Here is a 21,928-nt window from a genome sequence, read left to right as displayed (position 1 = left end):
TCTGTGGAAACAGATGTTCCGGAGGTTCCCACAGCATGGTCATGAACAGGTTCACCGTCAACTTGCTCAACGGATTCGTCCACAAACCTGTCAATTTCTTCTTCTGTAGAAAATTCAGAGAAATCTCGAACATCATCAATAACAACATTAATTGACTCCATAACAGTTTGGGTTCTCATGTTATACACACGATAAGCCTTACTATTAGTGGAATACCCAAGAAATACACCCTCATCACTTTTGTTATCAAATTTTCCCAGATGTTCTCTATCTCTCAAAATGTAACAAGCACATCCAAACACATGAAAATAAGCAACACTAGGTTTTTTACCTTTCCAAATTTCATATGAGGTTTTAGAGGTACCTGGACGAAGAAAGACACGATTTATGATATAGCAAGCAGTACTAATGGCTTCAGCCCATAGCCTCTTAGTTAGTTTCTTGCTATTCAACATTACCCTAGCCATTTCTTGCAGGGTACGGTTCTTCCTTTCCACTACGCCATTCTGTTGAGGAGTTTTAGGAGCTGAGAACTCATGAGTTATACCTGCAGCCTTACAAAATTCATCATAGACCGAGTTCTCAAACTCCTTTCCATGATCGCTACGTATGCACAAATTTTTTTCAATTGTGCAATCTTTTTCAACCTGCAACTTAGTACACAAGGTTTTAAACGCATCAAACGTATCTGATTTTTCCCTTAAAAATTCAACCCATGTGTATCTAGAAAAATCATCTACACACACAAATATATACCTCTTACCATTCAAGCTTTCAACTTGAATTGGACCCATTAGATCCATGTGAAGCAATTCTAGCACTTTCGAAGTATTAATGTCGGAGACACTTTTATGAGTGCTTTTTAGTTGCTTACCAAGTTGGCATTCTTTGCATTTGCCTTCAGTTTCCTTACCCAAACTAGGTAAGCCACGAACAATCCCTGCATGAGACAACTTTTTCAATAGTTTAAAGTTTATATGCCCAAGTTTAGCATGCCACACATCAGTATTGTTACCTAAGGCAGAATAACACATGAAAGAGGGTAACATGGTATAACAATTGTCTCTAGACCTGTACCCTTCAAGAATTTCCTCACCATCTTGATTTACTACAACACAATTTTCTTTATCAAAGTTGACCGTGAAGCCTTGGTCACAAATTTGGCTAATGCTAAGAAGATTAGCCTTAAGTCCTTCAACAAGTAAAATTCCTTTAATTCTAGGTAACCCATAAAAATCAAGAGTACCTATTCCAAGAACATTACCTTCAATACCATTACCGAACGTGACTGATCCACAATGCAAAGGTCTTAAGTCAGTGAGAATTGTCTTGTTACCTGTCATATGTCTAGAACAACCACTGTCAAAATACCATAAGTAAGATGAAGGAAGTCTATCATCACAAATTCCAGCAAAACATTTTTTCTTTTCAATCCAAACATTTTTTGATTTAGATATTTTCACTTTCATGTTTTCTTTGAAATAATTCAATTTTTCAAAGTATTTGTTTTCAGCAAAATTCATGAGAGTGAAACATCTTGGTCTAATATGTCCCTTTCTCCCACAGAAGTGACATGTGGGAATGAACACAGTATTCTTACCTTTTTTCTTACGACCAGTGAACCTTTTTTCTGTAACAACAAGTTTTTTTTCTGTTGAGTCAGACACTATACCTGTGGGAGCAGAACTTCCAGGTGCCAATAACCTTGCAGAAACAAACACAGTTTTTTGCACTTTTTGAGAACTTGAGGCTCCAAGTCCTATGTGCCCTTGTTGACCTGCATTCTGAATTTCCTCAAAAACAGTAGATCCAGGGTTAAGCATTCTAACATTCTTATTGAGATTCTCAAGATCTTTTGTCAATTTGCTTATTTCATTAATTTTCGAATTAATATCATTTTCCAGCAATTCATTTTGATCAACAAGTATTTTAATCTCAGCAGAAAGTTCTTTGTTCTTACTAACCAATGATCGATTCTCAGAACACAATTTCTCCCATGATTCATACAATTTTTTGTATGCTTCTCCTAGAGACTCATCATTTAGATCGGATTCATCACTATCCGAGCTTTCACCTTTGGTGCAATTGTTTAGGCACACCATTTTGGCCTCTCTCAATGTTGACTCAGAAATGCTGGTTGTGAACGCAACGTTCTCTTTTTCCTCTTCACTGTTATCCGAGTCTTCGTCACTCCATGTAACGATCATACCTTTCTTGTTCTTTTTGAGAGTGTTTGCACATTCAGCCTGGATGTGCCCAAAGCCTTCACATTCCCTGCACTGAATACCCTTTTTGTTAGAGAAAGAGGGTTTAGAGAAAGAGAAATTACCTCTAGGAGCCTTTCCAATGGTTTGCCTATTCCCAATCTTTTTCATGTATTTTTGAAAAAATTTTGAGAGCAAAGCCATTTCATTATCACCATCTCCCTCATCAGGAGTCTCCATCTCCGTGCTTTTGAAAGCAATCGTTTTTTCTTTTTCTTTTGATGGGTTAGGTTTGTCCTTTTGACGAATCTTTTGGTTAAGCTCAAAAGTTCGTAGTGATCCCATCAACTCTTCCACCTTCATGTTGCTGAAATCTTTTGCTTCTTCCATTGCTGTGAGCTTCACATTAAACCTGTCAGGTAGAACTCTAAAAATTTTCCTAACAAGTACAGAATCATCAAGTTTCTCACCCAAAGAAAAATATTCATTAGCAATATCAGAAAGTCTTTCATAGAATTCAGTTAAAGTCTCAGAATTAGACATTCTGAGATCATCAAACCTAGTTTGAAGCATAATGAATCGAGATCTCTTGACATCAGCTGTTCCTTCAAATTGAGTTTGAAGGATTGTCCAGGCTTCTTTAGCAGAGGTGCAAGTGGAAACAAGCTTTATAAAACTTTCTTCAACACCATTGAATATGGCGTGAAGAGCTTTATTATTATAGCTAGATAATTTTTCTTCTTCTGTATCCCAAACAAGTTCAGATTTTACAATTGTGCTTCCATCTTCACCTTTTTCAGTAGGAGGTGACCATCCAGACAAAATTGCTCTCCATGCTTTCTCATCTTGAGCTTTTATAAAGGCTCTCATCCTAACTTTCCAATATGGATAGTTTGAGTCATTTAGCAATGGAGGTCGAGACACCGAACTACCTTCTGCAAAGAAAGACATTTCACACAAAACAAATCAAATGAAAAATAACCACAAGATCTCACTAAGAGTTTAGTGAACCGCTCTGATACCAATTGAAATTCTCTTATTTGGATTAAATTAATTGATTAATTCAAATAATTAATCCAATGATGTATGTAAAAACACGTTTTAACAGATTGCGGAAATGCTTAAACAGATGTATGATATGTGTCAACAGAATTACTTAATCAGAAACGTAAAAATAAATGACACACGAATTTTTACGTGGTATCAACAACCTTTGCAGGTTGTTACTAATCACGAGGCCACGCCCAGAGAATGAAGTTTATTAGATAAGAATTATTCAAATTACAATCACCAATTGACTTATACAATCTTAAAGACTCCCTCTTTAAATTGTCGCAATCCCAGCAATTTGACACTTCCTAATAACACTTCCAAATGACTCAGAAACTTGAACTCCCTTCAACTTCTGGTCCGTGCACTAATCCTCCCGAAGAGTGACTCACACTACAAGCTTCTCCCGAAGCTCCTAAACAAAGTGTCCTTGAGAGTTTTACCTGCAAAACAGTTAACAAACATATGCAAGAAAAACAGAAAACAAAACAAAGAGCTCTAGGACAAAAGCTCTCTACACATGAAAACGGCACTTCAACAAAATATGAAATCAATCTCTGAAGTGATAACCTAATCGCACAGGTCAGAAGCTTTTATAGAGAAACAAAAGCATAAATAAAGAATATTCACCATTGATTACTTGATGCACAAGATAATTCTAAATAAGGTAAATATCCATCTGTTTCGACAGAATCGGATTCTGCTGAAACAAAAGATACCCAGACTTTCCTAACCGAGACAATGAGAATAAATGACAAGAATATTTCCAAGATAATTCCAGATTTATTCTATATACAGAAAGAGACATTTACAGCAGAGAATATTACACATTAAACATGATTTAATCAATAAATACAATATTAATTTTGACTAAAACCAAAAATGCCAATAAACTAAAAATAGAAACAAATCCCTCAAAACCGGGATTTTACAACTATGCACATACTCTAAGTCAATTACCATCTTAGCCTGAAACCATAGCGCCATCATTTACTCTCATTCCTAAACCCGATGAGGATGATGCTATTACCATTTGGAGTGAAACTCTTTCCCATACAGAAATTCTTCCAACCACTCCAACGAAAAAAGAGAGCTATCATACTGATGTGCTAGACTTAATCGTTGAGGAAATCATACACGTGTTTGCAATGAAACATTCACTCAATTTCCTCCATGATTTTGAACCCAAACATTTTATTTATCCTGAAAATGTTACTAACGCTTTTATTTTTGAGATGTAGGATAAAAGAAAATTCATTTTTGATACATGATAGTACAGAAACATGCAGTTGGTAGACTTATCTTAGAGCAATGCTTTTGTCTACCAAAGACTGATCAAGTTTTATCTATCTTTTTAGTGTGCTTTATTTTAATTTGTATCTTTATTTTTTGTTGCGAATTTTACTTTTTGGGGTTTTGTTGTTGTTTGTTTGATGGTTATCATATTCCATTTTTCTCTCACAATGGGCTTAACTTTAGACATTGAGGACAATGTCTCATTTAAAGTTGGGGGTAGTGGGCATATTCATGCGTTGAAATATATTTTGATTACCATTTTGAAATTTTGAGTTAAATTTTTGCAAAATTCATGATAACAAAATCTTTATGAGATAGTTTTTGCTATTTTTACTATTAGGAAGTAGTTTTTTAGAGTAATTTCATGCACAACCTGTAACACCCTCACTTATTTTAGTTAAAAACCATATTTGAGGTGTTATGTTTTAAAACTATATCATAATTTATTTCTGCGGAAGTCTGGACATTTTTTTTTTTTTTTTAAACTTGAAAACTTATTTCACATTATTTACATTAAACATAAAGTGTGTCTCAAACATATTATACATAAGTATTAAATAACCCAATTTATTTTCAAAACATAACTTCACACTTTATTACAAACATCTCACTGATAACTGAAATAACCCACAAAAAGGTCGATGTGTTCATATGTACAAATCAGGGTCAGGACCATGCTTCAGTTCTCCTCATATCATTCACATATTTCTTTCTCTACCTGCAACACAAGACAACTGTGAGCCTAAAGCTCAGTAAGCAAAGTAATGCATGCAATGCTAATGATTACCCAATATCAATGGACATATACAACTTCTTTTTAAATTTTGGGCCCCTTAATATTGTGCACACTGTTTGAATTGGTCAATGCCTGCAGGGCTTGTTACACATATAATACAAAATCCCATGGGTTCTCCTCCGGCTAGCCTTCACCACAGTAGGGCACATTAAAAACCTTATTCCATCGTTGCCCCGTCAGGCTCAAGAGTTAAGGCGGCCACACACTGTGGTGTCAATACATATAACAATAACTCATATGGAGGAGAAATAAAAACGGAAATATGGCAAACAATATAATTGGTTCACTAAACCTAGCCCAAATTATTGGGCAGCCACTATAAGCCTACTATAGGCCTCCGTTTACACTTATTAACACTTTCATTTGCCTTTTCAAAACAGTGGCACTGAACTTAAACTTCTTATTACAACTTTCTTTTATGTTGCACAAAACTTGCAAAGGCATCATATAATTAATCATCATAATATCATGCATGGTCTTATATCATATAATAATTTACCATATCACTATTATGCCATGCATACAAATTTATGATGAAGTGTCACTGTATGTTAATACCACTTACTCACAAAATATTCATATAATGCATACTTTCACATAACACATAATTCTTGTGTTGCAGTTGAGTACTTTACTTACCTTTTGTCCACAATATATTTCACCGTGTAACAAGTGATGTCTTAGGTATTGATGTGCTTATCCTGACAATAGCATGGATTTCTCATCATAATGATGGCAGTAATACATTGAACTCTCATTTAAAAAATACCCATAAGACTTCATATCAAATTTCATACCCAAAACATGCCTAAAATGCCTTAAACCACCTAGATCGAGCATTAGATTTATCTTAGACATTTGGGGAAATTTTGACAGAGTTTCCCCTTAATTTTAGCTATCCTCAAATATCAAAATACACCAATAATCAACATCAATTAACCTGCCATAACCATATATCCCAAATACCAACATGATTCATCATAAAGTTATCATATACCGATTTTGATAAAATTCTTATCTCCTAGATCATCACCCAAATTAAATGAGTCTCCACATATATTCAAACATTTATAAACATATATACTCTCTTATAAACTCAATCAAATAACCAAAAATCATCTTGTACTCCAAGAACCCCAAAAACCTCATAAAACACAAAATTTCACTTACCGAGCAACTTTTCGGCGAAAACAATCTCTTCAAGCTTTTCTAAACCTCAAACCACTTGGAAACCCCAAGAAATATCTTAAAAATGATAAAACACCATATATAAGTTCTCAGAAAAATTCAAAAACATAGTTTAACTTCCAAGTACAAGAACTTACCATAAAAAGGCTAGAACTAAGCTTAATCTACTTCTTTGGCTTTGCTTTCACTTGGATCTCCTTAGAATTTCTTCAAACCAGCCAAGAAATGGTTTTTGGTTTTCTTTTCTCTCTGTTTTTCAGAATAATGGTCGTGCAAAGTGATAAGGTTTGATGAAAATTCCTTATTTTCAATGATTTAGCCTTATTGTCAAAAGTTGACACCTTTCATCTCATCATTTCACCTTTTGACTTATGAAAACCTTATCACTTCAATAATTTCGACTTAATCATCTGCTAGGCCTATTATCCTTATGTGTAAAACACTCACACCAAACCTTAGGTCCATATGACTTCATACCCAATAGTTATGCTTACCCGATCGAGCGTAGCGCACTTATGCTAAGCTCGTTTTGACTTTGCATCCATACCACTGATTATGTATACCTCCCATCAAGAATTGATCTAATGGTTCTAAAACCATTTTTACATCATCAATGAGACCTTAATCCTACCTCGATTACATTTGGTAAATCCATAAATACTCAATTTTACACCGAAATACTAGTAATCGACATTGTACTATTTTCCACTACTTAACCTATTTTGCCTTCTATATCTCACTTTCAACACTTAATTCCATGCCTTGTCCATATTTTTCATACTTTCTTATATCTTGAGCACATCAAACACCCATAAAAGACAACTCAAATGCCACAAGGTTAATAATATTGAGCATACATATAGACATCACATACACAACTTTTATACTTATACATGAAAACACTTATAAGAATATGCATATGCTCAAATTATACATATTGTATGATATGTAATGCAATGCAATCATGTGATTATTGGCTATATATATCAAAATAATGTGGGTGCTACAATCCTCTACACCTTATAAAAATTTCGTCCTCGAAATTTCTCTTACCCAAATAGCTCTGGGTATTTAGATCTCATCTCATCTTCCCGTTCCCATGTCATTTCCTCAATGTTTGAACTTCTCCACAAGACCTTAACCAGTGAAATCTTCTTATTTCTCAACTCTTTCTCTTTTCTGTCAAGAATTTTCACTGGTTTTTCTTCATATGTTAGGTCTTGTTCAACTTCTATTGGCTCGTAGTTTAGCACATGTGAAGGATCTGGCACGTATTTTCTCAATAATGAGACATGAAAAACATCGTGGACATTTGACAGTGATGGCGGTAATGCCAGTCTATAGGCTACCTTTCCCACCTTTTCCAATACTTCAAAAGGTCCAATAAATCTTGGGCTTAACTTCCCTTTCTTTCCAAACCTCATTGCTCCTTTCATAGGGGCAATTTTCAGAAATACCTTGTCCCCAATGTTGAACTCCACATCTCTTCGCTTTCGATCAGCGTAACTCTTTTGCCTACTCTGAGCAGTTAACATTCTTTTTCTTATCTTCTCCACTGCTTCAGTTGTCCTTCTGACCAGATCTGGACCAAGATACTTTCTTTCTCCCATTTCATCCCAATGAATTGGTGATCTGCATTTTCTGCCATATAACATTTCATACGGTGCTACACCAATCGTTGCATGAAAGCTATTGTTATAAGAAAACTCTATCAGACACAAATACTTCTCCCATGATCCTTGAAAATCTAGGACACAAGCTCGAAGCATATCTTCAAGAGTTTGAATGGTCCTTTCAGATTGGGGGTGATATGCCGTAGTAAACTTCAATTTTGTGCCCAATGCTCTCTGCAAACTTTCCCAAAACAATGAAGTAAATCGAGCATCCCGGTCTGAAATTATAGATACTGGCACTCCATGAAGTCTAACAACCTCTTGAACATATAATTCAGCCCACTGATCCATAGTATAAGTCATGCGTACCGGAAGAAAGTGTGCTGATTTGGTATATCGGTCTACTATAACCCAGATAGCATCATGTTGTTTAGAAGTCTTTGGCAATCCAACTACAAAATCCATAGTAATCTCTTCCCATTTCCACTCTGGTATCCGTATTGGTTGTAGTAAACCAGCAGGTTTCTGATGTTCAGCTTTCACTTGTTGACAGGTTAAACACTTGGCTACAAACTCGACCACATCCTTTCTCATGTTGGGCCACCAGTAGTGTCTTTTCAAGTCATTAAACATCTTGGTCGTCCCCGGATGTACTGAATACAAGGTATTGTGAGCTTCGGTAAGGATTTCTCTCTTCAACTCCTCATTATTAGGGACACAAACTCTTTCCTTGAACTTTAGCATCCCATTACATGACACACTAAACTCATTGACCTTCCCACTTTCCAATTCACCTTTTTGTTCCACCAAGTAAGGATCCTCACATTGACCTTGTTTGATTCTCTCTAACAAGGTAGACTGAATAGTCATCACTGATAATCTTCCTGTGATCACCTCAATCTCCGCTCTGCACATGTCCTCCTGAAGTGGTCTTGTCAGTTTCCTCAAAAATGACACATTACCATGAGACTTTCTACTCAGTGCGTCTGCAACTACATTTGCTTTTCCAGGATGATAAAGTATTTGACAGTCATAATCCTTCACTAGCTCCAACCATCTCCTTTGTCTCATATTTAATTCCTTCTGAGTGAAGAAATACTTGAGACTTTTATGATCGGTATATATTTCGCACTTCTCACCATACAGATAATGTCTCCAAATCTTTAGTGCAAAAACAACTGCTGCCAACTCCAGATCATGTGTTGGATACTTCTGTTCATAGTCCTTCAATTGTCTAGAAGCATAAGCTATGACTTTGCCATTCTGCATCAACACACACCCTAAACCTTGCTTTGAAGCGTCACTATAAATCACAAGTCCTCCTGATCCAGATGGAATAGTAAGTACTGGAGCAGAAACCAATCTTTGCTTCAAATCTTGAAAACTTTTCTCACAAGCTTCAGTCCATTCAAACTTATGATTCTTCCTCGTGAGTTGTGTCAATGGCATTGCTATCTTGGAAAATCCTTCAACAAATCTTCGGTAATAGCCTGCTAATCCCAGAAAACTCCTTACTTCTGAAACATTTGTTGGTCTATTCCACTTACTAACAGCTTCAATCTTTGATGGATCCACCGCAATACCATCTTTTGAGACTATATGGCCCAAAAATGCCACCTTCTCTAGCCAAAATTCACATTTCTTAAATTTGGCATAGAGTTGTTTTTCTTTTAATTTCTCCAACGTCAACCTCAAATGTTCCTCATGTTCTTCTTGGGATCGAGAATACACCAAGATATCATCAATAAACACTATTACAAACTTATCAAGGTAGTCCTTAAACACCCTGTTCATCAAGTCCATGAATGCAGCTGGAGCATTAGTTAATCCAAATGGCATCACAAGGAACTCATAATGGCCATACCGAGTTCGAAATGCGGTCTTTGGTACATCCTCTTCTCTAATCTTTAATTGATGATACCCAGATCTCAAATCAATCTTTGAAAACACTCCTCTTCCTTGTAATTGATCAAAAAGATCATCAATTCTAGGAAGTGGATACTTATTCTTGATTGTCAACTTGTTCAATTCTCTATAATCAATACACATTCGCATCGTCCCATCCTTTTTCTTCACAAATAGCACCGGAGCTCCCCATGGTGAAAAACTAGGCCTGATAAACTTTTTATCCAGGAGTTCTTGCAACTGTATCTTTAATTCCTTTAGTTCTGCTGGTGCCATTCTATAAGGTGCCTTGGACACAGGGGCTGTACCAGGAAGTAGCTCAATCACAAATTCAATTTCTCTGTCTGGAGGCAATCCCGGTAAATCTTCTGGAAATACTTCTAAGAAATCTCTAACTACCGGTACATCTTCCGGTTTTAACTTTTGCTCCTTATACGTGTCAACCACACTGGCGAGATAACCCACACATCCACTTTCCAACAGTCGCCTGGCCTTCATAGCAGAAATTAATGGAATGCAACTTTTTGATGTCGCTCCAGTAAAAATAAACTCATCTTCCTCTGAAGGCTTAAATATCACTGTTTTCCTTCTACAATCAATAGTGGCATTATACTTTGAAAGCCAATCCATACCCAAAATCACCTCATAATCGGCCATCTCTAACATTATTAGATCAGCATATAATTCCCTACCATCAATGCAAATAGGAACCCCCCTCAACCAATGAGTAGAATACAGAATCTCTCCAGATGGTAACATTGTACTAAAAACTTCTGACAATTTTTCACACGATCTACCCAACCTTTTTACATATGTCAATGATGCAAATGAATGCGTGGCACCTGAATCTATTAATGCATGAGTGAGAATACCAGATGCAAAAATATCACCTGACACAACAGAGTTGTTGGTATCAGCATCAGCCTGAGTAATCGTGAACACCCTAGCATTTGTCCTCTGAGGTTCATCCTTCATTTGTTGGTTCTTCATCAATGGACAATCTTTGATAAAATGATCCCCCTTGCCACATTTGAAGCAGCTCTTAGTTAGAAGCCTGCACTCCCCGAAATGATTCTTTCCACAAGTTTGACATCGTGGCATTTGTTGGAATCCAGGTTGCCTGTTTTGCTGACCTCCTTTAAATTTCTTATTCTGTCCTTGTCTAAATTGGAAATTCTGGGCCCCTCTTTTGTTGTCATTGTGAAAGCGGCTTTGTTCTTTGTTGAATGGAGTGTCTCTACGAGGCATGCTAGTAGCAGCTTTAGCTTTTGTTATTTTTTCTTCTCTGTGTTCAGCTCTCAAAGCTTTCTCCACAGCCTGAGCATAAGAAAGAGGCCCTGTACGTCCCATATCTACATCTCTAGCCAATTCTGGTTGTAGACCCTCCAGGAAGCGATTCACTCTACTAGTTTCAGTGTTAACCAAGTCTGGTGCAAACTTGGCTAACCGGTCAAATGTCCTGGCGTACTCAGCCACTGATAGATTCCCCTGTTGCAACCTAGTGAACTCACTTACTTTGGCAGTCAACACAGCTTCATTATAAAACTTCTCATTGAAGACCAGTTCAAATTCTGCCCAAGTCATCTGATTCACTTCTCTAGTCTGCTTAACCACTTCCCACCAGATCTTAGCATCCTTTTTAAGTGTATGTGCAGCACAAGAAACTTTTTCCCTGTCACTTAGTTGCATGAACTCAAAGATGTCTTCTAAAGAACTCTTCCAGTCTTGTGCGTCAAGTGGGTCAGTGCTACCTTCAAATACTGGTGGGCGTTGTTTTCGGAACCGTTCATATAATGGTTCCATGGGGTGCACTGCAGGTGGAGCTTGTGGAGGTGGGGCTTGTGGAGGTGTTGGAGTTTCAGTAGGTGGTGTTGGTGCTTGCCTTTGTCGTTGTTCTGCTAACAACTTCTCAATTTGTTCAGCCTGTCTATTCACCACCGCTCGAAGTTGAGCCATTTCTTGTTCATATTTATTGCTGCAAGAGCCTTCAGTAGCCCCCATACCATGTTCATGATCCATCTGTGTTATTATATATCTTTTAAGACAAAATGTCCATAACTTATGTCATTTAGCCAATAAAGCACATGATGCATGCAACCAGCACATAATAAATGCACACATAAAACTTACAGATGAACTGAGCATTATCCTTTCCTCAATGTGTACATATGAACGGTCTACAAGAACATTTTAACCATGGCGCTCTGATACCAACTTGTAACACCCTCACTTATTTTAGTTAAAAACCATATTTGAGGTGTTATGTTTTAAAACTATATCATAATTTATTTCTGCGGAAGTCTGGACATTTTTTTTTTTTTTTTAAACTTGAAAACTTATTTCACATTATTTACATTAAACATAAAGTGTGTCTCAAACATATTATACATAAGTATTAAATAACCCAATTTATTTTCAAAACATAACTTCACACTTTATTACAAACATCTCACTGATAACTGAAATAACCCACAAAAAGGTCGATGTGTTCATATGTACAAATCAGGGTCAGGACCATGCTTCAGTTCTCCTCATATCATTCACATATTTCTTTCTCTACCTGCAACACAAGACAACTGTGAGCCTAAAGCTCAGTAAGCAAAGTAATGCATGCAATGCTAATGATTACCCAATATCAATGGACATATACAACTTCTTTTTAAATTTTGGGCCCCTTAATATTGTGCACACTGTTTGAATTGGTCAATGCCTGCAGGGCTTGTTACACATATAATACAAAATCCCATGGGTTCTCCTCCGGCTAGCCTTCACCACAGTAGGGCACATTAAAAACCTTATTCCATCGTTGCCCCGTCAGGCTCAAGAGTTAAGGCGGCCACACACTGTGGTGTCAATACATATAACAATAACTCATATGGAGGAGAAATAAAAACGGAAATATGGCAAACAATATAATTGGTTCACTAAACCTAGCCCAAATTATTGGGCAGCCACTATAAGCCTACTATAGGCCTCCGTTTACACTTATTAACACTTTCATTTGCCTTTTCAAAACAGTGGCACTGAACTTAAACTTCTTATTACAACTTTCTTTTATGTTGCACAAAACTTGCAAAGGCATCATATAATTAATCATCATAATATCATGCATGGTCTTATATCATATAATAATTTACCATATCACTATTATGCCATGCATACAAATTTATGATGAAGTGTCACTGTATGTTAATACCACTTACTCACAAAATATTCATATAATGCATACTTTCACATAACACATAATTCTTGTGTTGCAGTTGAGTACTTTACTTACCTTTTGTCCACAATATATTTCACCGTGTAACAAGTGATGTCTTAGGTATTGATGTGCTTATCCTGACAATAGCATGGATTTCTCATCATAATGATGGCAGTAATACATTGAACTCTCATTTAAAAAATACCCATAAGACTTCATATCAAATTTCATACCCAAAACATGCCTAAAATGCCTTAAACCACCTAGATCGAGCATTAGATTTATCTTAGACATTTGGGGAAATTTTGACAGAGTTTCCCCTTAATTTTAGCTATCCTCAAATATCAAAATACACCAATAATCAACATCAATTAACCTGCCATAACCATATATCCCAAATACCAACATGATTCATCATAAAGTTATCATATACCGATTTTGATAAAATTCTTATCTCCTAGATCATCACCCAAATTAAATGAGTCTCCACATATATTCAAACATTTATAAACATATATACTCTCTTATAAACTCAATCAAATAACCAAAAATCATCTTGTACTCCAAGAACCCCAAAAACCTCATAAAACACAAAATTTCACTTACCGAGCAACTTTTCGGCGAAAACAATCTCTTCAAGCTTTTCTAAACCTCAAACCACTTGGAAACCCCAAGAAATATCTTAAAAATGATAAAACACCATATATAAGTTCTCAGAAAAATTCAAAAACATAGTTTAACTTCCAAGTACAAGAACTTACCATAAAAAGGCTAGAACTAAGCTTAATCTACTTCTTTGGCTTTGCTTTCACTTGGATCTCCTTAGAATTTCTTCAAACCAGCCAAGAAATGGTTTTTGGTTTTCTTTTCTCTCTGTTTTTCAGAATAATGGTCGTGCAAAGTGATAAGGTTTGATGAAAATTCCTTATTTTCAATGATTTAGCCTTATTGTCAAAAGTTGACACCTTTCATCTCATCATTTCACCTTTTGACTTATGAAAACCTTATCACTTCAATAATTTCGACTTAATCATCTGCTAGGCCTATTATCCTTATGTGTAAAACACTCACACCAAACCTTAGGTCCATATGACTTCATACCCAATAGTTATGCTTACCCGATCGAGCGTAGCGCACTTATGCTAAGCTCGTTTTGACTTTGCATCCATACCACTGATTATGTATACCTCCCATCAAGAATTGATCTAATGGTTCTAAAACCATTTTTACATCATCAATGAGACCTTAATCCTACCTCGATTACATTTGGTAAATCCATAAATACTCAATTTTACACCGAAATACTAGTAATCGACATTGTACTATTTTCCACTACTTAACCTATTTTGCCTTCTATATCTCACTTTCAACACTTAATTCCATGCCTTGTCCATATTTTTCATACTTTCTTATATCTTGAGCACATCAAACACCCATAAAAGACAACTCAAATGCCACAAGGTTAATAATATTGAGCATACATATAGACATCACATACACAACTTTTATACTTATACATGAAAACACTTATAAGAATATGCATATGCTCAAATTATACATATTGTATGATATGTAATGCAATGCAATCATGTGATTATTGGCTATATATATCAAAATAATGTGGGTGCTACACAACCAAACAAAAAAAAAAGTTTTAATACATTCAGTTGAGAAAAATCTTAAAGTTTAAAGCTTTTAATTTTTTGTGAGTTGTGAGAATGAGAAAACAACTTTGAAAACTTCTATTGATCATTTGAGTTGGTAAAATTAATTTTTGGGATTTTAAAACATGACATTTACTAGAGGGGTAATTTTTGTTTTAAAGAGCCTATGTTGTATTTAATTGTAATTTCCTTTTTAATTTCTTGTATTTTTTCTGTATTTTTATGTTGTCTCTTGTCAAAAAAAATTATAGAAAAAAAAGAAAAAGAAGGAATATATTAAAAAAATGAATGAAAAAAAAAAACAAGAGCAGCATTTTTCATCTTCATCTTTTGTAGTTTTGTTGAAGAAAAAAATTGTCAAATAATAAAAATTCAATATTACTACATTTGTTTTTGTTGACCCTTGATTTGGTCAACGACAAGGAATCAAGTAAAAAGATAAAAACGAGATGAAATCAAGACAAAAAGATAAACGACACCAAAGATTTATAGTGGTTCGACCCCAGAAAATGGTAATAACTTTCGTTCACTTAGTATTCTTATTGATATAAAATCTCAAACACTGTGATCAATGAACTAGGGTTTATGAGTTTCACAAGCTTTAGGATGAATACAATTTTGGTGGATAAAAACACTATAATTCTCTCTCAGAACTCCAAAGTCCAAAAATCCAAAAAAAAAGTCCCCTCTCTTGAGCCATTTGAGTCTTATTTATAGGCTCAAGGATTTTTACATGGGCCGATGGGCCTTAATTACATTTAATACAGGTGTATCTAAGTAATAATAGAAATAACAATTATTACATAAATGTGAAATTACATATCTGTAGAAAACATCTGAAATACTGCAACCAGACTGGTCGCTCATGAAATATGCCATCTGTTGAGTGAACTCTTCTGGTCGATGATCGAACAGATTGTACTCACTTAAACGGTCATGTGTATCCCACATGCTTGTTAATTCCACCACGTCATCAGGTAAATATTTTTTGGGCGAAAAAGCTGTCGTAAAGTTTCGTTGTTCGTTCCGTCGTCGACCCTATCTATGTTTCTACGATGGCCCAAGAACACGCTCATTCTTCAGCCGTGGAGAGACTTTTGAATTGCGAGGTACCATTACGAGCTCAATATATACGAGTGTTATTCCGTGAAATAACTCGAATTTCAAATCATTCACTTGCTTTAACTACTCATGCTATGGATGTGGGAGCATCAACTCTGTTCCTGTGGGCTTCTGAGGAGCGGGAGAAATTGTTGGAATTCTATGAAAGAGTCTCGGGAGCCAAGATGCATGCCAGTTTCATACGACCAGATGGAGTGGCACAAGATCTACAAACCCAGCAAGCAACGAACCTGCCAAGAAACGGGGCAGTGCGCTTGTGCGAGCCAGCACCCCTTTTGACTACAATACAACTAACTATATATACACAATTGTGGTTCGTGCGTCGGTACTTTTCTGTAATCCTTGCGAGCTCTAACCCGTTTTACCTCTTTTATATGGTGCAATAAGCCCCTGAGATGAGACGAAAGCTTTGATTGGGACTCCTTTCTACTTGTCAAGTAGAGCTTATTAGGAGGATACTCCCTGAATGAAGATCCGATTAGTCTATGTAGGGCCTGAAGTTTGAGAATGACCTCTCAATCGTGATAACAGCTATTTCTGCGCTGAAACAATATCCCATCCCAGAAGACCTTTGGCTGATATTTTAGATCCTTCACTGCCAAAACCAAAAGCCGATTCCTTGTAGTCCTACTGGCTCTTTCTTGTTGGTGGTCTTCCAAGCCTTCGGAAGCTACAGAACTTGGAGATCCCTGGACCTTACTTAATAAAATAGGATTTCGAATACGAAGCTTTAGCGCCGAAAGATCTTACGTTTTTCAGTCGGGGTCCGGCTTTTAGGTGGATTGCCTACTTTGATACTAATTATTAAGGGATTCAGTCCGGTCCCACTAACGGAACAAGAACACATTAGCGTATGAAACTGAGCTAAAAGTGCGAGTACACGATCTCAAAAGCGGCAAGTTCACGTTCCGCTTCCTCAATCTCGAACTCTGGCTTTTGGGATGAGGGTCATTCGGGAAGTCCCTCCGAGGACGACTCCCATACAATTCTTGCGAGAGCTGGAGAAGCGTCTACGGGTAAAGCACCGTATCCATATAACTGCTTGCCACCTACGCTCCGCCATCCATTCCAAGTTTAGGAACCTAGGTAAGAGTCTCCCGATCAAACAGCTGACGAAGGGGATGAGCGAAACAGGGGGTCTACTGGACGGGGTTCAACTAGCGGAGACTCTTGGAACAGCTGGAGTAAGAGGTCCCCAAGTGAGCGTATTATGGGGGACCGTCAAGCACATCCGGCAAGGATCAAGGGGGATCTCGTTGTTGCATAGCTCAGGTCAGAGCAACGCGTCATCGGACGTTCAACAGCGAAAGAAGTACCTCACCTCACTTACGAAGAAATAGTTGGAGCTGGGCTTCAACTATGAGAGTTTGCTTTTGTTTCATCTTTCTAAGAGCGGTCTGATACCTTATTTGATCCGACTGCTCCTGGTGTTCGAACTAGTCATTAATGGTCGGCTTCATTGGTACCCTTTTGGTATGCGTTGCGAACACTTTTATGTTTAGCGTCTCATCTTCTCTAGAGAAGCGAAACTCGAACGGATAGAGCAGATGGTCCAACTATATAACTATTTCTTTTTCATTACTTCCATGCTGTGATAAGAAAGCGCTCTTAGTTCAGTTCGGTAGAACGTGGGTCTCCAAAACCCGATGTCGTAGGTTCAAATCCTACAGATCGTGATTCCGTTCTTGTTAGGTCTAATTACAATGAAAGAACTTCACTAACTTTTTTTTCCCATGGAGCTTTTACCTTGCTACCTTTCATAAACTAGATGGATGGGAGAAGGAAAAGGAAGGAAACTCGATCGCTGGCTTGAAAAAGCGTTCATCTGCACCGGCTTTCTTATTCATTTACAGAGCACCTCTCCTCTTGCTTTTCGCTTGCAAGAACATAGACTTTCTTTTGCCTTAAACACAAAGAATCCAAGACAGATGGAATGAAACTATCAGGATCTCCGTCGGAAAGGGCAAAGTTATTCCAACTTGAACTGCAATTCACCAAAAAGAGAAGGCCTTTCCAATCAAAGGATTTGCCCCCCAAGTTTATTTTACTGCGACCAGCATATAATAAACTTTATCGACCAACTCACCGTCTTACCTGTCACGTCTATCAGCGCCTTTTCGAAAAAGTAAATAATAATGACTGTTGCAGTTTCCCAAAGACGTTTTGACGGCTAACACGATTTCCCACACATCAAAAATTTAACCCCATCATTACCTCTATTACTGTGCCACGATCAGTATAAATAAATCACTTGCCTCATTTTTTGCTTTTTACCAAGCCTTTCTCTCTCAAGAATTCTGAAGAAAAACTCTCAAGAGAAGCCCAGAAAATTTCAGTGATCCGAGGCGTGTCTGACCAACCTTGAGCATCAACACTCGTGTCCACTATGCAATCTTCCATTCAAGTAAGTTTCTTGATCTCCTTGTCTATGTTATATCGTGTAAAATAAATTTCACGAAGTTTCTGGTATTCAGATATGAGTTTTTGAATGTTCTTGAGAAATTTTTTCGGGGTGATCGGGTTCGTAGTCAGAAACATGATAGGATAGGAATTTCAAGTGGTAAAAACATTAAGCGAGGCTTAGAAATCGATGTGGGAAGTAAAGGTACTATTTTAGGGCCCAAAATCGAAGTAAAAATTCGATTTTTATGCTTTCGGAAAAATCCGGGCTTTTCCCGCTTGTTTTCGGAGTCGAAAAGTTTTTCTCACTTCCAATTTTTGATCTGCTTTTCCAAACTGCTCACATGCTTTTAGTGTTGACGTTGGAATGCTACTGGTCGTATAAAAGCTTAACTTTTATACACGAGCAACGTTATCCCAACATTTCCACTTCTTCTATCTGTTGGTCGTAGATTCTCATCCCCTTTTCTGTTCTCAGATATTCATGCACGATCCTTTGGGAGGTGAGAGGATAATCGACAACGATATTCCTGCACTGCTGTTCGAGGATCAAGAACAACCGTCACTGCTATTTTCAAAAGTACCATTTTCACCACAAAACCCAGCAACCAGCTCTTCGACCAGTCAACCAATCATGGGTCGCGTGAAATATACTGCTCGTAGAAAGAAGAAAACAACCAACCCTTCTTCTAACCAGCCTACCCCTCGTACCGAGGACCCTTCTACTAACCCTCAGCCTGTAAATACTACACCTCCAGAAATCCAACCTAAAGCCTGACCTCGCGACGACCTTAGGCCAGAAGTTGACTGGTATGTTGCGCCTCCTAGCATCATATCAGCTAGGATGGTGAATAACTATCTCAAGAAGTACGGTCTTCCTGGGATTACCCTTGTCAAACCTTCACCCTACCAGAGAGCAAACGTGCTCGGAGGCGCCTACAGTGCCTGGTCGAGGTACCACATCGAGGCAGGGGCAATCTTGCCTCTGCATGAATTTTTCCAAGGGGTGGCCAATTATTTCGAGGTCTCCCCTTTTCAAATTACACCAAATGGATATAGAGTGTTGTTGACCCTGATTTTGGGTAACTGACACGGAGTCAAAATATGCTTGATGTAGATGAATGCGTTGAAAAGAACGTGATGACAAAAATAATAAGAACACGATATGTTTATAGTGGTTCGGCCCCAGGATCTGGTAATAACCTACGTCCACTTAGACTGTTATTGATGTGAGAATCAAAGGAGTGATCAAAGAACTAGGGTTCAATGAGTTTCACTAACCTCTAAATAACAATACAATATCTCGGATAGAGTTAGTCTAGTCTCAAATAATTCAAAAGCCAAAAGTCCATTCCTTGAGCTATCTTTCTCTATTTATAGGTTCAAGGGGGATTACATGAGTTTGTTACAGATATTCTCTCATAAATAATCGGATACTCAGGAGATTGTGTGAGTCAATTTCGGGATTTACAAAGATCTTTATTGGAACATCATGTTGCATGCGGAACCATCGACTAGACTGGTCGCCGGTAAAACTAGGTCGCCTACTGCTTATAATGTGCCTTCTGGTCGATATCCTAGCAGAGTTCCTCCAAATGTCAGCCATGTGTCCAGGAATCACTTGCCACGTCATCTATGCCAGTTTTTTGGATAACATTTTCCCCCCAAGTTTATTTATTACGAGCAATAAATAAACTTTTGAGGAAACGACCGTTCGATGACCCCGCCATACGTGTCAGAACCCTTCGTGTGTTTTGGGAAAAAGCAACCTACTCTTGTCTAATCATGACTTTTCGCTTCCCCAGTAATAATACGACGGCTATCTCGCTTCCCCATACTTCGAAAAAGGGGAAACTGATGATTACTCCCTTTTAATGCCACAGACAAACTTATATATAACATCTCCGAAGTTCCCTTTTTCTTTTTACACACGCCATTGCCTTTTCAAGAAACCCTAAAACCAGTGCTTCCTTCTTCTTCCAGAGACCGTTCTTCTGCATTTTCAAGACTCAGCCCGAGAGTTCCTCGATCTCCGAAAACTCTTACCAATCTCCACGATCTTCTTTCTGGTAAGTCTTCGAATCTTTACATTTCGTATTATTGCAATGCATGTTCCTGTATGTTTTACTGTTGAGTTTATCTATTTCTGTGTTGAGATGCTTGTCAATAGAATGTCTTGTGGGTGAAAAAAGTTACGAGTTAGTTTGATAGTTGGGATCATACTTTTAGGACGTAAAACCGAAGTAAAAATTCGATTTTTAGGCCAGCCGAAAAATAAGTTTTTCCCACCCTAAGGGGAGTTGAAAAAGCTTTTACGAAAAACTTTTTGCTTTCACCCTTTGATCCGTTTTTCAAACTGTTCGTGTGAAATTTTTTTAACTTTCGTTAGAATGCTGCTGTATAAAAGCTTAACTTTTATACTCGAACAACGTTAGTCTAGAAGGTCTTAAAAATTCTCTATCCTCACCTCCCCATTCTTCTGTTTGCAGACTTTAATGCCAGATTTGTGGGGAGGTGAACGGCCCATCGACGACGATCTTCTTGCCCAGCTGCTCGAAGGCGAAGAACAACCGACCGACTGAATTTACGAGATCCCTTTTTCACGATCTTCTCCTAGACTTCGCCCATCTCCTCCTCAAATGGCCCGCTCTAAATCCTTAGGCAAGAAAAGACTCGACTCCGAAGATAGCCCAAACTCTCCTGCCCAGCCTGATTCGCAGGCTAGGGTTCCCTCGACCAGTGGTCGAGAAAATCCTGCTCCTGACCTTAATATCCAAACTAGAGCCCGCATGCGCCATCAGAATCTGCCTGATGTCGAGTGGTATCTCTCCCTGACCAGCCAAGTGACTCCTCGGATGCTTGCCAACTACCTTAGGAAGTATCCCCTCACAGGGGTCAATCTCAAGATTCCTGCTGTAGACCAAAGGGCTAACCTTCCCGGAGGTGTTTATTGTGCTTGGTCTCGGTATCACATAGAGGCGGGGGCTACCCTCCCTCTACATCCTTTCTATCAGGGGGTGGCCGACTATTTTGGTGTCGCCCCCTTCCAAATTACTCCGAATGGATATAGAATGCTGGCCGCACTCTATATCCTGTACAATCTTAAAAAAATGGCCAGAACCTACCCCACATGAGGTCAATTATCTCTTCGACCTCAAGTCCAACCCTCAACAGTATGGGACGGGCTTCTTCCATCTTTGTCACCAGGAGACCAACCGGACGTTCCTAAGTGACACCACGCACATATCCAACGTGGGGCAGTACAGCAAGGAGTACTTCCTTACTCCGGATATGACCAGCAACAACCTGGCCTTCGCTCGAGGAGATAAGTGCTGCTTTTACTAGTCGATACTTTTCATCAGCGAGTTTTCCTTCATTTTTCTTAAAATACTCTTTGTCTTTCAGGCCCATGGTTACGTCCGACCCCAACACCAGACATGGTGTTGAGGTCCAACGCATTGGCCAGGATGACAGACGCAGAAAAAAGC

At 37.8% G+C, this 21,928-nt stretch overlaps 1 protein-coding gene and 1 non-coding gene across 2 annotated transcripts; one reads left to right on the top strand and one right to left on the bottom strand.

The window, feature by feature from the left end:
* Positions 1-9,776: 9,776 nt before the first annotated feature.
* On the bottom strand, positions 9,777-14,263 carry LOC133803753 (uncharacterized; the record flags this gene model as incomplete). Its single annotated transcript, XM_062241866.1, has 3 exons — positions 14,016-14,263; positions 13,861-13,935; positions 9,777-12,087 (listed from the first exon to the last, which is right to left on the bottom strand). A coding segment is annotated over exon 3 (2,295 nt), but the record flags the coding sequence as incomplete, so codon positions are not given.
* A 3,379-nt stretch (positions 14,264-17,642) lies between these two features.
* TRNAW-CCA (transfer RNA tryptophan (anticodon CCA)) lies at positions 17,643-17,716 on the top strand. Its single transcript has one exon. It is a non-coding gene; the product is annotated as a tRNA-Trp (tRNA).
* The last annotated feature ends 4,212 nt before the right edge of the window (positions 17,717-21,928 follow it).

This window comes from Humulus lupulus, chromosome X, assembly GCF_963169125.1.
Source record: "Humulus lupulus chromosome X, drHumLupu1.1, whole genome shotgun sequence".
Taxonomy (NCBI): domain Eukaryota; kingdom Viridiplantae; phylum Streptophyta; class Magnoliopsida; order Rosales; family Cannabaceae; genus Humulus; species Humulus lupulus.
Note: the sequence above shows the minus strand (reverse complement) of the source record. Positions and strands in the feature narration are given on the sequence as shown.